The sequence below is a fragment of the Oncorhynchus kisutch genome, linkage group LG7 (assembly GCF_002021735.2).
Source record: "Oncorhynchus kisutch isolate 150728-3 linkage group LG7, Okis_V2, whole genome shotgun sequence".
In the NCBI taxonomy this organism is placed as follows: Eukaryota; Metazoa; Chordata; class Actinopteri; order Salmoniformes; family Salmonidae; genus Oncorhynchus; species Oncorhynchus kisutch.
Window position 1 is genome coordinate 53,848,645 of NC_034180.2, and position 15,261 is coordinate 53,863,905.

Here is a 15,261-nt window from a genome sequence, read left to right on the forward strand (position 1 = left end):
TACACCTGGCTGAAATGGGTCTGTGATCATACACCTGGCTGAAATGCCAGTAGCTGTCCTCTAAAAAGAGAAGCAGCAGTAATGGGTCATTTTGACTGGTACCATGCCAATGTTCCTTACAATGGTAACGTCATGCCAATGTTCCGTAACAACTCACTCTCTGTATAAATATTTTTTTGCCTTCCAAATGGCACCCTGTCCCCTGCGTTTGATCAGAGGCCTGGTGTAAATTAGTGCACTACATAGGGAATAGGGTGCCCTATGGACCCTGGTCTAAAGTAGTCCATTATATAGGGAATAGGGTGCCCTATGGACCCTGGTCTAAAAGTAGTGCATTATATAGGGAATAGGGTGCCCTATGGACCCTGGTCTAAAGTAGTGCACTACATAGGGAATAGGGTGCCCTATGGACCCTGGTCTAAAGTAGTGCACTACATAGGGAATAGGGTGCCATTTGGGATGCAGTAATCATGCGATTCTGAAGCCGGAGCGACCTGAGCTTTGTACTCATGAAAGGGAAAGGGGGATATACCTAGTCAGTTGTACAACTGAATGTATATGTATATGTGTCTTCCACGTTTAACCCAACCCCTCTGAATCAGAGAGGTGTGTCTACCACGTTTAACCCAACCCCTCTGAATCAGAGAGGTGTGTCATCTGCGTTTAACCCAACCCCTCTGAATCAGAGAGGTGTGTCTTCCACGTTTAACCCAACCCCTCTGAATCAGAGAGGTGTGTCTTCCACGTTTAACCCAACCCCTCTGAATCAGAGAGGTGTGTCTTCCACGTTTAACCCAACCCCTCTGAATCAGAGAGGTGTGTCTACCACGTTTAACCCAACCCCTCTGAATCAGAGAGGTGTGTCATCTGCGTTTAACCCAACCCCTCTGAATCAGAGAGGTGTGTCTTCCACGTTTAACCCAACCCCTCTGAATCAGAGAGGCGTGTCTTCCACGTTTAACCCAACCCCTCTGAATCAGAGAGGTGCGGGACTATGCTAAAGACTATGCTTAAACACATAATGTTGAGATAATGTGGACATATGGTATGACCCCCTTGACTTGTTCCACATTTTGTTACGTTACAGCCTTATTCTAAAATGGATTCAATAGTTTTTTCCCCCTCGTCAATCTACACACCATACCCCATAATGGCATCACAATACCCCATAATGACATCACAATACCCCATAATGGCATCACAATACCCCATAATGACATCACAATACCCCATAATGGCATCACAATACCCCATAATGGCATCACAATACCCCATAATGACATCACAATACCCCATAATGGCATCACAATACCCCATAATGACATCACAATACCCCATAATGGCATCACAATACCCAATATTGACAAAGCAAAAACAGGTTTTTAGAATTTGTTGCTAATTTATAAAAAAAAAATATATATATAAGCTTGTAACGTGCCAAACGTGCTTCAACAAAGTTCTGAGAAAATTGTCTGAATAATTACTTAAATATATATATATATATATATATATATATACACCTGCTTCAACATATATATATATATGACATTTAAGTAATTATTCAGACAATTTTCTCAGAACTTTGTTGAAGCACGTTTGGCACGTTACAAGCTTGGCACACCTGTATTTGGGGAGTTTCTCCCATTCTTCTCTGCAGATCCTCTAAAGCTGTCAGGTTGGTTGGGGAGCGTCGCTGCACAGCTATTTTCAGATCTCTCCAGAGATGTTCGATCGGGTTCAAGTTCAGACTCAAGGACATTCAGAGATTCGCCCCGAAGCCACTCCTGTGTTGTCTTGGCTGTGTGCTTAGGGTTGTTGTCCTGTTGGAAGGGGAACCTTCACCCCAGTCTGAGGTCCTGAGTGCTCTGGAGCAGGTTTTCATCAAAGATCTCTCTGTACTTTGCTCTGTTCATCTTTGACTCAATCCTGACTAGTCTCCAAGTCCCTGCTGCTGAAAAACATCCCCACAGCATGATGCTGCCACCACCATGCTTCACCGTAGGGATGGTGCCAGGTTTCCTCCAGACGTGACGCTTGGCATTCAGGCCAAAGAGTTCAATCTTGGTTTCATCAGAGCAGAGAATCTTGTTTCGCATGGCCTGAGAGTCTTTAGGTGCATTTTGTCGAACTCCAAGCGGGCTGTCATGTGTCTTTTACTGAGGAGTGGCTTCTGTCTGGCCCCTCAACCATAAAGGCTTGATTGGTGGAGTACTGCAGAGATGGTTGTTCTTCTGGAAGGTTCTCCCATCTCCACAGAGGAACTCTAGAGCTCTGTCAGAGTGACCATTGGGTTCTTGGTAACCTCCCTGACCAAGGCCCTTCTCCCCCAATTGATCAGTTTGGCCGGGCGGACAGATCTAGGAGGAGTCTTGGTGGTTCCAAACATCTTCCATTTAAGAATGATGGAGGCCACTGTGTTCTTGGGGACCTTCAATGCTGCAGATATTTTTTGGTACCCTTCCCCAGATCTGTGCCTCAACACAATCCTGTCTCTGAGCTCTACGTACAGATCCTTCAACCTCATGGCTTGTTTTTTTCTCTGACCTGCACTGTGAACTGTGGGACCTTATATAGACAGGTGTGTGTGCCTTTCCAAATCATGTCCAATCAGTTGAATTTACTACAGATGGACTCCAATCAAGTTGTAGAAACATCTCAAGAATGATCCATGGGAAACAGGATGCACCAGAGCTCAATTTCGAGTCTCATAGCAAAGGGTCTGAATACTTATGTAAATAAGGTATTTCTGTTGTTTATTTGTAATATATTTTGCAAAAATCTCTAAAAACCGGTTTGCTTTGTCATTATGGGATATTATGATGTCATTATGGGGAATTGTGATCTCATAATGGGGCATTGTGATGTCACAATGGGGAATTGTGATGCCATTATGGGGTGTTCTGTGTAGGTTGATGAGGATAAAAAATATATATATATAATCCATTTGAGAATAAGGCTGTAAACGTCACGTAAACAAAAAATGGAAAATGTCAAGGGGTCTGAATACTTTCCGAAGGCACTTTTCCGAGTGTAGGTAAATCACATTCTGCCTGTAGTTTGGTGTTGTCATCGTCTATTGGTCTCTGGCCAAGAGGAAATGCCTGTAGAATGGGACAAGCCTATGACTTAGTAATTAAAATATGTAGTCTATTCTCTGTGCCTATGCTCTGGATATCTTCCTATTATAACTCCTTATCTCCTTATCAGAACAGTATGTAAAGAACAAAAGTTACGTCTGCCAAGTCATGAAACAATGTTTTTCTTTGTTGATATATTGCAGGCTGTTGGCATATTGAGGAACATGCCAATATTGATATATTGACGGAGCCTCTCTGGGGTTGCATAATCTGGGAGTAGGGAATTTTTTGAGAAGTTTTAGGGAAACAGAAACTGGAGGTGAAAGGTTTATTGGAAAAAGCCATCAGGCTTGTGTGTGTGTGAGCGAGTGAGCGAGTGAGCGAGTGAGTGAGTGAGTGAGAGAGAATTTCCCTCAGATTACACAGAGCCACAAAGATTTCTACTGGGTCAAATACCACAGTGTGTCATCACAGCAGCAAGATTTGTGACCTGTTGCCACAAGAAAAGGGCAACCAGTGAAGAACAAACACCATTGTAAATAAAACCCATATTTATGTTTATTTATTTTCCCTTTTGTACTTTCACTATTTGCACATTGTTACAACACCGTATATAGACATAATGCAGTATGTGTAGTAGGATTCGATCTTCATCCTGTATTGGCCTTTTGACTGTTTGATGGTCGTAGCAGGATTTCATAAGTGTCAGGATTACTGTCCCACTCCTTGAGAGTTCTAGTCTTTATACTGTCCCACTCCTTGAGAGTTCTAGTCTTTATACTGTCCCGCTCCTTGAGAGTTCTAGTCTTTATACTGTCCCACTCTTTGAGAGTTCTAGTCTTTATACTGTCCCACTCCTTGAAAGAGATCTAGTCTTTATACTGTCCCACTCCTTGAAAGAGTTCTAGTCTTTATACTGTCCCACTCCTTGAGAGTTCTAGTCTTTATACTGTCCCACTCCTTGAGAGTTCTAGCCTTTATACTGTCCCACTCCTTGAGAGTTCTAGTCTTTATACTGTCCCGCTCCTTGAAAGAGTTCTAGTCTTTATACTGTCCCACTCCTTGAAAGAGTTCTAGTCTTTATACTGTCCCACTCCTTGAGAGTTCTAGTCTTTATACTGTCCCACTCCTTGAAAGAGTTCTAGTCTTTATACTGTCCCACTCCTTGAGAGTTCTAGTCTTTATACTGTCCCACTCCTTGAAAGAGTTCTAGTCTTTATACTGTCCCACTCCTTGAAAGAGTTCTAGTCTTTATACTGTCCCACTCCTTGAAAGAGTTCTAGTCTTTATACTGTCCCACTCCTTGAGAGTTCTAGTCTTTATACTGTCCCACTCCTTGAAAGAGTTCTAGTCTTTATACTGTCCCACTCCTTGAGAGTTCTAGTCTTTATACTGTCCCACTCCTTGAAAGAGTTCTAGTCTTTATACTGTCCCACTCCTTGAAAGAGTTCTAGTCTTTATACTGTCCCACTCCTTGAAAGAGTTCTAGTCTTTATACTGTCCCACTCCTTGAGAGTTCTAGTCTTTATACTGTCCCACTCCTTGAAAGAGTTCTAGTCTTTATACTGTCCCACTCCTTGAAAGAGTTCTAGTCTTTATACTGTCCCACTCCTTGAAAGAGTTCTAGTCTTTATACTGTCCCACTCCTTGAGAGTTCTAGTCTTTATACTGTCCCACTCCTTGAGAGTTCTAGTCTTTATACTGTCCCGCTCCTTGAAAGAGTTCTAGTCTTTATACTGTCCCACTCCTTGAAAGAGTTCTAGTCTTTATACTGTCCCACTCCTTGAGAGTTCTAGTCTTTATACTGTCCCACTCCTTGAGAGTTCTAGCCTTTATACTGTCCCACTCCTTGAGAGTTCTAGTCTTTATACTGTCCCGCTCCTTGAAAGAGTTCTAGTCTTTATACTGTCCCACTCCTTGAAAGAGTTCTAGTCTTTATACTGTCCCACTCCTTGAAAGAGTTCTAGTCTTTATACTGTCCCACTCCTTGAGAGTTCTAGTCTTTATACTGTCCCACTCCTTGAAAGAGTTCTAGTCTTTATACTGTCCCACTCCTTGAAAGAGTTCTAGTCTTTATACTGTCCTGCTCCTTGAAAGAGTTCTAGTCTTTATACTGTCCCACTCCTTGAGAGTTCTAGTCTTTATACTGTCCCACTCCTTGAGAGTTCTAGCCTTTATACTGTCCCACTCCTTGAGAGTTCTAGTCTTTATACTGTCCCGCTCCTTGAAAGAGTTCTAGTCTTTATACTGTCCCACTCCTTGAAAGAGTTCTAGCCTTTATACTGTCCCACTCCTTGAGAGTTCTAGTCTTTATACTGTCCCACTCCTTGAGAGTTCTAGTCTTTATACTGTCCCGCTCCTTGAAAGAGTTCTAGTCTTTATACTGTCCCACTCCTTGAGAGTTCTAGTCTTTATACTGTCCCGCTCCTTGAAAGAGTTCTAGTCTTTATACTGTCCTGCTCCTTGAAAGAGGCAGCTCTAGCCTTTAGCTCGGACGTTGAACCACATGGTTCTACGTACCGTCACTGTGGGGACGACGTCGTCCATGCACTTATTAATGAACCCGGTGAATGATGTGGTGAACTCCTCAAAGTTATCGTATGAATCCCGGAATATATTCCAGTCTGTGCTAGCGAAACAGTCATGTATCTTAGCGTCTGCTTCATTGGACCACTTCTGTGTCGAGCGTGTCACTGGTACTTCCTGTTTCAGTTTGGTGCTTGTAAGCAGGAATCAGGAGGATAGAATTATGGTCAGATTTGCCAAATGGAAGGGCCTCCTGACTGGTGCTGTGGTCTAAGACACTGCATCGCAGTGCTAGCTGTGCCACTAGAGATCTAGGTTCGAGTCCAGGCTCTGTTACAGCCGGCCCCGTCTGGGAGATCCATGAGGCGGCGCACAATTGGCCCAGCGTCATCTGGGTTAGGGAAGGGCTAAATAGTTCTGATTGATCATAAGGGCTCCCGAGTGGCGCAGCAGTCTAAGGCACTGCACCTCAGTGCTAGAGGCGTCACTACAGACCCTGGTTCGATCCCGGGCTGTATCCCAACCGGCCGTGAACGGGAGTCCCATTGGTCTAGCATCGTCCGGGTTAGCAAAGGGTTTGGCCGGGGTAGGCTGTCATTGTAAAGTAAGAATTTGTTCTTAACTGACTTGCCTGGTTAAATAAAAAATATGGAGAGTGGTAGTCAGTGATGTGTTGTGTTGGATTTTCCCCAAATATAATGCTTTGTATTCAGGACATAAAGTACAGTTCAGTTTTCATTTAGTAAATTAGGTTAGTATTGTGGAGTAACTAGATGTTGTTGGATCCATCCTCAGTATTCTTTTATCACAGCCATTGAACTCTGTAACTGTATAACAGAGTCCCCATTGGCCTCATGGTGAAATCCCCGAGCTGTTTCCTTCCTCTCCGGCAACTGAGTTAGGAAGGACGCCTGTATCTTTGTAGTGACTGGGTGTATTGATACACCATCCAAAGTGTAATTAATAACTTCATGCTCAAAGGGATATTCAATGTCTGCTTTTTTTTATCTACCAATAGGTGGCCTTCTTTGCGAGGCATTGGAAAACCTCCCTGGTCTTTGTGGTTGAATCTGTTTTTGAAATTCACTGCTTCGACTGAGGGACCTTACAGATAATTGTGTGTGTGGAGTACAGAGAGGAGGTAGTCATTCAAAAAATCATCTTCATTATTATTGCACACAGAGTGAGTCCATGCAACTTATTATGTGACTTGTTAAGCACATGTTTACTCCTGATCTTATTTAGGCTTGCCTTAACAAAGAGGTTAAATACTTATTGACTCAAGACATTTCAGGTTTTTATTTGTATTCATTTGTAGAAATAATTCCACTTCATGGGGTACTGTGTGAAGGCCAGTGGGTGTGAATAGTTTCTGAAGGCACTGTAGCTTCCTAACCAAGTACAGCCATTTGGGATGGGGACCAGTATGTTCAGCAACATGAAGTTGGTAGAACATTATTTTTAAACTGTAGAAATGTGAACCTACTGTCTCCAGTGTCTGATGTTCTCACTCCTTCTCCAGGTGTGTCACGCTGAGCTGCACCTGGCCACCTGTTTCCAGCCTGTTAACGGACGCATCCAACTGCAGGTCCTCGCTGCCCAGAACCTCCCAGCTCCACTCAGCCAGGGTAGGGGTCTACATAGTCTGTTATAACCTCCCTGTTCCACTCAGCCAGGGTAGGGGTCTACATAGTCTGTTATATATCTGTTATAACCTCCCTGTTCCACTCAGCCAGGGTAGGGGTCTACATAGTCTGTTATAACCTCCCTGTTCCACTCAGCCAGGGTAGGGGTCTACATAGTCTGTTATATATCTGTTATAACCTCCCTGCTCCACTCAGCCAGGGTAGGGGTCTACATAGTCTGTTATAACCTCCCTGTTCCACTCAGCCAGGGTAGGGGTCTACATAGTCTGTTATAACCTCCCTGTTCCACTCAGCCAGGGTAGGGGTCTACATAGTCTGTTATATATCTGTTATAACCTCCCTGTTCCACTCAGCCAGGGTAGGGGTCTACATAGTCTGTTATATATCTGTTATAACCTCCCTGTTCCACTCAGCCAGGGTAGGGATCTACATAGTCTGTTATATATCTGTTATAACCTCCCTGTTCCACTCAGCCAGGGTAGGGGTCTACATAGTCTGTTATAACCTCCCAGCTCCACTCAGCCAGGGTAGGGGTCTACATAGTCTGTTATATATCTGTTATAACCTCCCAGCTCCACTCAGCCAGGGTAGGGGTCTACATAGTCTGTTATATATCTGTTATAACCTCCATGCTCCACTCAGCCAGGGTAGGGGTGTACATAGTCTGTTATATATCTGTTATAACCTCCCTGTTCCACTCAGCCAGGGTAGGGGTCTACATAGTCTGTTATATATCTGTTATAACCTCCCTGCTCCACTCAGCCAGGGTAGGGGTCTACATAGTCTGTTATAACTTCCCTGTTCCACTCAGCCAGGGTAGGGGTCTACATAGTCTGTTATAACCTCCCTGTTCCACTCAGCCAGGGTAGGGGTCTACATAGTCTGTTATAACTTCCCTGTTCCACTCAGCCAGGGTAGGGGTCTACATAGTCTGTTATAACTTCCCTGTTCCACTCAGCCAGGGTAGGGGTCTACATAGTCTGTTATAACTTCCCTGTTCCACTCAGCCAGGGTAGGGGTCTACATAGTCTGTTATAACCTCCCTGTTCCACTCAGCCAGGGTAGGGGTCTACATAGTCTGTTATATATCTGTTATAACCTCCCTGCTCCACTCAGCCAGGGTAGGGGTCTACATAGTCTGTTATAACTTCCCTGTTCCACTCAGCCAGGGTAGGGGTCTACATAGTCTGTTATAACTTCCCTGTTCCACTCAGCCAGGGTAGGGGTCTACATAGTCTGTTATAACCTCCCTGTTCCACTCAGCCAGGGTAGGGGTCTACATAGTCTGTTATATATCTGTTATAACCTCCCTGCTCCACTCATCCAGGGTAGGGGTCTACATAGTCTGTTATATATCTGTTTACTCCAGCTAACGCTTGGCATTGTGCATGGTGATGTTAGGCTTGTGTGTGGCTGCTCGGCCATGGAAACCCATTTCATGAAGCTCCAGACAAACAGTTATTGTGCTGACGTTTCTTCCAGAGGCAGTTTGGAACTCGGCAGTGAGTGTTGCAACCGAGGACAGACGATTTCTACACCCTAAGTGTTTCAGCACTCGGTGGTCCCGTTCTTTGAGCTTGTGTGGCCTACCACTTCACGGCTGAGCCGTTGTTGCTCCTAGAGGTTTCCACTTCACAATAACAGCACTTACAGTTGACCGGGGCAGCTCTAGCAAGGCAGAAATTTGACAAACTGACTTGTAGGAAAAGCCACGTTGCTCCATTTTATACACCTGCCAGTAACATGTGTGGCTGAAACGGGACAAATCCAAAAATTGAAGGAGTGTCCACATACTTTTGTATATATCGTGTATGTCATTCTTTGTAACAGAGAAAAATATGTTTTCATGAACAGGATGTGGATATTTAACCAGTTCTAAAATTAGTTAAGGTTAGGTTTAGTCGGAGAGCTTCAACCTGGAACCATTTTAAAATCTGCCAGTTGTATACACACTGTCTACTAAGTAACCATTTCCCTTGTGCTTTTCCATTTCCCTTGTGCTTTTCCATTTCCCTTGTGCTTTTCCATTTCCCTTGTGCTTTTCCATTTCCCTTGTGCTTCCCCTGTCCATCAATCAGCGTTCTTTGTGAAGATATTGATGCAGCTGCAGGGCACGGTGGTGATGAAGAAGAAGACTCACACCCTAAAGTCCTCCGGAGGTCAGCTGACCTGGACTGAGTCTTTCTACTTCCCCTTCGCTTTGGACCAGGGCTTCCTGCTGTCAGTCAAACTCTACAGCCGCAGTTCTGTCAGACGGAAACACTACCTAGGACAGGTGAGACGAAAGGCCTAGGGCTCTGTTCAATCCGAATAGTGGGAGTTCAGCTTTACAGCGAGATTGAAATTTAAAGGCAATGTTCCAACTTCAGCGGAGACTGTTTTCATGGTAGACGCTGCAACGTAAAATGACCTTTACATTTCTATCCCGGGAAGCTGTAACGCTTCAGATTTTCCAGATTAAATAGAGCCCCTAGATTTAATCAGACCAAGCATTGACCCGGCGAGAGCCGACACCTGCCACCTGCATAGCTGATGTTTTTGGCGGTGTCGGTGTGGAACTGTGTCGGTGTGGAACTGTGTCGGAGGTGGAACTGTGTCGGTGTGGAACTGTGTCGGTGGTGGAACTGTGTCGGAGGTGGAACTGTGTCGGAGGTGGAACTGTGTCGGAGGTGGAACTGTGTCGGAGGTGGAACTGTGTCGGAGGTGGAACTGTGTCGGAGGTGGAACTGTGTCGGAGGTGGAACTGTGTCGGAGGTGGAACTGTGTCGGAGGTGGAACTGTGTCGGAGGTGGAACTGTGTCGGAGGTGGAACTGTGTCGGAGGTGGAACTGTGTCGGAACTGTGTCGGTGTGGAACTGTGTCGGAGGTGGAACTGTGTCGGTGTGTAAAATCAGTGAGCATTGTCATGAAGCCACACCCTCCTCTGAACAAGGCAGTTAACCCACTTGTCATGAAGCCACACCCTCCTCACATTGTCATGAAGCCACACCCTCCTCACATTGTCATGAAGCCACACCCTCCTCACTTGAGATAGAAGTTTAGAACGAGAAAGTTTAGGCTCCGTAGAATTAATGACATTCAGATTGAAAAATGAATATTTCATCATTTCTATCAGCCTACTCAAGGTGTAGATTACAAGGCTACATAAGGATTTCTCTCAATGCGACTGCGGGCAGCCAATAATGCCGGGAGCCGTTGTGGATTTGACACGCAGTTTCATCTGTTGCGTTCCCACAAGACAAACTCAAAATGTTGCTCACAACAAAGGGAACTAACAAACAACTAACAGACAACCAAAACAGAAAGAGGTACTGAAAGGCACCCGTGTGGGTCTCCACTGAAAGTTGACAAGCAACTAGGAAATGTGCCCTAAAACATTCCCAGAATGGATTCCCACTAAATGTGGCTAGGGGAAGAGAAGCCAAAAAGAAAATCCCACGACAATAGAAACCACATTTAAAGGAAACAAAAACCACACACTAATTAAGGAGAGAGTCAATAGAAACCTGATCTAATGGAAACAGGGAAAACACACACATAAAATGCTTTGTTTCAGTACTTAATAAACAGCGAGAGCCAACAGAAGGTGTTACTCTCTCAAGAACTAACTGATGCCCAGGCCAACAGGTCTTAAATACCAACTAGGCTGACTGATGCCCAGGCCAGCAGGTCTTAAATACCAACTGGGCTGACTGATGCCCAGGCCAACAGGTCTTAAATACCAACTAGGCTGACTGATGCCCAGGCCAACAGGTCATAAATACCAACTAGGCTGACTGATGCACAGGCCAACAGGTCGTAAATACCAACTAGGCTGACTGATGCCCAGGCCAACAGGTCTTAAATACCAACTAGGCTGACTGATGCACAGGCCAACAGGTCTTAAATACCAACTAGGCTGACTGATGCCCAGGCCAGCAGGTCTTAAATACCAACTAGGCTGACTGAAGCCCAGGCCAGCAGGTCTTAAATACCAACTAGGCTGACTGATGCACAGGCCAACAGGTCTTAAATACCAACTAGGCTGACTGATGCACAGGCCAACAGGTCTTAAATACCAACTAGGCTGACTGATGCACAGGCCAACAGGTCTTAAATACCAACTAGGCTGACTGATGCCCAGGCCAACAGGTCTTAAATACCAACTAGGCTGACTGATGCACAGGCCAACAGGTCTTAAATACCAACTAGGCTGACTGATGCCCAGGCCAGCAGGTCTTAAATACCAACTAGGCTGACTGAAGCCCAGGCCAGCAGGTCTTAAATACCAACTAGGCTGACTGATGCACAGGCCAACAGGTCTTAAATACCAACTAGGCTGACTGATGCCCAGGCCAACAGGTCTTAAATACCAACTAGGCTGACTGAAGCCCAGGCCAGCAGGTCTTAAATACCAACTAGGCTGACTGATGCCCAGGCCAACAGGTCTTAAATACCAGCTAGGCTGACTTATGCCCAGGCCAACAGGTCTTAAATACCAACTAGGCTGACTGATGCCCAGGCCAGCAGGTCTTAAATACCAACTAGGCTGACTGAAGCCCAGGCCAGCAGGTCTTAAATACCAACTAGGCTGACTGATGCCCAGGCCAACAGGTCTTAAATACCAACTAGGCTGACTGATGCACAGGCCAACAGGTCATAAATACCAACTAGGCTGACTGATGCCCAGGCCAGCAGGTCTTAAATACCAACTAGGCTGACTGAAGCCCAGGCCAGCAGGTCTTAAATACCAACTAGGCTGACTGATGCCCAGGCCAACAGGTCTTAAATACCAACTAGGCTGACTGATGCCCAGGCCAGCAGGTCTTAAATACCAACTAGGCTGACTGATGCACAGGCCAACAGGTCTTAAATACCAACTAGGCTGACTGATGCACAGGCCAACAGGTCTTAAATACCAACTAGGCTGACTGATGCCCAGGCCAACAGGTCTTAAATACCAACTAGGCTGACTGATGCACAGGCCAACAGGTCTTAAATACCAACTAGGCTGACTGATGCCCAGGCCAACAGGTCTTAAATACCAACTAGGCTGACTGATGCCCAGGCCAGCAGGTCTTAAATACCAACTAGGCTGACTGATGCCCAGGCCAACAGGTCTTAAATACCAACTAGGCTGACTGATGCCCAGGCCAACAGGTCTTAAATACCAACTAGGCTGACTGATGCCCAGGCCAGCAGGTCTTAAATATCAACTAGGCTGACTGAAGCCCAGGCCAGCAGGTCTTAAATACCAACTAGGCTGACTGATGCCCAGGCCAACAGGTCTTAAATACCAACTAGGCTGACTGATGCCCAGGCCAACAGGTCTTAAATACCAACTAGGCTGACTGATGCCCAGGCCAACAGGTCTTAAATACCAACTAGGCTGACTGATGCCCAGGCCAACAGGTCTTAAATACCAACTAGGCTGACTGATGCACAGGCCAACAGGTCTTAAATACCAACTAGGCTGACTGATGCACAGGCCAACAGGTCTTAAATACCAACTAGGCTGACTGATGCCCAGGCCAGCAGGTCTTAAATACCAACTAGGCTGACTGAAGCCCAGGCCAGCAGGTCTTAAATACCAACTAGGCTGACTGATGCCCAGGCCAACAGGTCTTAAATACCAACTAGGCTGACTGATGCACAGGCCAGCAGGTCTTAAATACCAACTAGGCTGACTGATGCCCAGGCCAACAGGTCTTAAATACCAACTAGGCTGACTGATGCCCAGGCCAACAGGTCTTAAATACCAACTAGGCTGACTGATGCCCAGGCCAGCAGGTCTTAAATACCAACTAGGCTGACTGATGCACAGGCCAACAGGTCTTAAATACCAACTAGGCTGACTGATGCCCAGGCCAGCAGGTCTTAAATTGAGTTCTAAGATCAGGCCAGTTCCATAACTTTCATAACTGCTTCTACAGGTTCACCTTGGCTTCGACAGCCCAACACAGGAAGCAGCAGAGCAGTGGAGGGACAGCATTTCTCACCCTGAGAAGATGGTGACTGTATGGCACAGACTCAACGGATTCTGACACACCTGTATAAATTCACACAGTGTCCCAAAGGAGTTGACAGCCTCACCTGTATCGCCACCTGTACTGCCACCCAGTGGTATAAAGTACTTTAGTAAAAATAATTTAGTAGTATTTGGAGGTATCTGTACTTTACTTTACTATTTATGTTTGCCAACTTTTAATTTGACTTCACTACATTCCTAAAGAAACTAATGACCTTGTATTAGTTTTATAGATAAAGTATGTAGATTACTCATTTATGTTGCATAGACTTGTTTTGTGTAGTGCCATATGTTGGGGCGGCAGGGTAGCCTAGTGGTTAGAGCGTTGGACTAGTAACCGAAAGGTTGCAAGTTCATATCCCGAGCTGACAAGGTACAAATCTGTCGTTCTGCCCCTGAACAGGCAGTTAACCCACTGTTCCTAGACCAGTTAACCCACTGTTCCTAGATCAGTTAACCCACTGTTCCTAGACCAGTTAACCCACTGTTCCTAGGCCAGTTAACCCACTGTTCCTAGGCCAGTTAACCCACTGTTCCTAGGCCAGTTAACCCACTGTTCCTAGGCTGTCATTGAAAATAAGAATTTGTTCTTAACTGACTTGCCTGGTTAAATAAAGAAAAAATAAAAATGTTGTATGTTCAGTTGATATAATATAATATATAATATATTAGAGGACAGATATTTGGCGGCAGGGTAGCCTAGTGGTTATTGGGCCAGTAACCGAAAGGTTGCAAGTTCGAATCCCCGAGCTGACAAGGTAAAAGAAAATCTGTCGTTCTACCCCGTGAACAAGGCAGTTAACCCACTGTTCCCCTGAACAAGGCAGTTAACCCACTGTTCCCCTGAACAAGGCAGTTAACCCACTGTTCCCCTGAACAAGGCAGTTAACCCACTGTTCCCCTGAACAAGGCAGTTAACCCACTGTTCCCCTGAACAAGGCAGTTAACCCACTGTTCCCCTGAACAAGGCAGTTAACCCACTGTTCCCCTGAACAAGGCAGTTAACCCACTGTTCCCCTGAACAAGACAGTTAACCCACTGTTCCCCTGAACAAGACAGTTAACCCACTGTTCCCCTGAACAAGGCAGTTACCCCACTGTTCCCCTGAACAAGGCAGTTAACCCACTGTTCCCCTGAACAAGGCAGTTAACCCACTGTTCCCCTGAACAAGGCAGTTAACCCACTGTTCCCCTGAACAAGGCAGTTAACCCACTGTTCCCCTGAACAAGGCAGTTAACCCACTGTTCACCTGAACAAGACAGTTAACCCACTGTTCCCCTGAACAAGACAGTTAACCCACTGTTCCCCTGAACAAGGCAGTTAACCCACTGTTCCCCTGAACAAGGCAGTTAACCCACTGTTCCCCTGAACAAGACAGTTAACCCACTGTTCCCCTGAACAAGACAGTTAACCCACTGTTCCCCTGAACAAGACAGTTAACCCACTGTTCCCCTGAACAAGACAGTTAACCCACTGTTCCCCTGAACAAGACAGTTAACCCACTGTTCCCCTGAACAAGACAGTTAACCCACTGTTCCCCTGAACAAGGCAGTTAACCCCCTGAACAAGACAGTTAACCCACTGTTCCCCTGAACAAGACAGTTAACCCACTGTTCCCCTGAACAAGGCAGTTAACCCCCTGAACAAGACAGTTAACCCACTGTTCCCCGGTAGGCTGTCTTTGTAAATAAGAATTTGTTCTTAACTGACTTAAATAAAGGTATAATAAAAACTAAAAAACATTCATGAAGTTCTGTTGCATGAATTGCAAGGAGTAATGGTACCCCAGAGTTGATGTGTTCTCATTGGTGGTCCTGATGAATCCCTGGTCTTCTGTATCTTCTCCGCTCACACTGTTTAGTGTTTCCCACATATTTAAGGGTCTCTAGTCAGTCTGTAAAGCTGAAGACTTCGGGCTCTATTCAGTCTGTAAATCTGAAGACTTAGGGCTCTATTCAGTCTGTAAAGCTGAAGGCTTGGGGCTCTATTCAGTCTGTAAAGCTGA

The 15,261-nt window shown here is 45.5% G+C and overlaps 1 protein-coding gene across 1 annotated transcript in view; it reads left to right on the forward strand.

The window, feature by feature from the left end:
* LOC109904371 (tandem C2 domains nuclear protein) overlaps window positions 1-13,885 on the forward strand; it is a 32,960-nt gene extending 19,075 nt beyond the window's left edge. The window contains exons 10-12 of the mRNA XM_031829342.1: window positions 7,126-7,231; window positions 9,328-9,524; window positions 13,162-13,885. Of these exons, the coding sequence (XP_031685202.1) occupies window positions 7,126-7,231; window positions 9,328-9,524; window positions 13,162-13,272 (414 nt within the window). The 3' untranslated portion in view covers window positions 13,273-13,885. The remainder of the gene's footprint in view (window positions 1-7,125; window positions 7,232-9,327; window positions 9,525-13,161) is intronic.
* The last annotated feature ends 1,376 nt before the right edge of the window (window positions 13,886-15,261 follow it).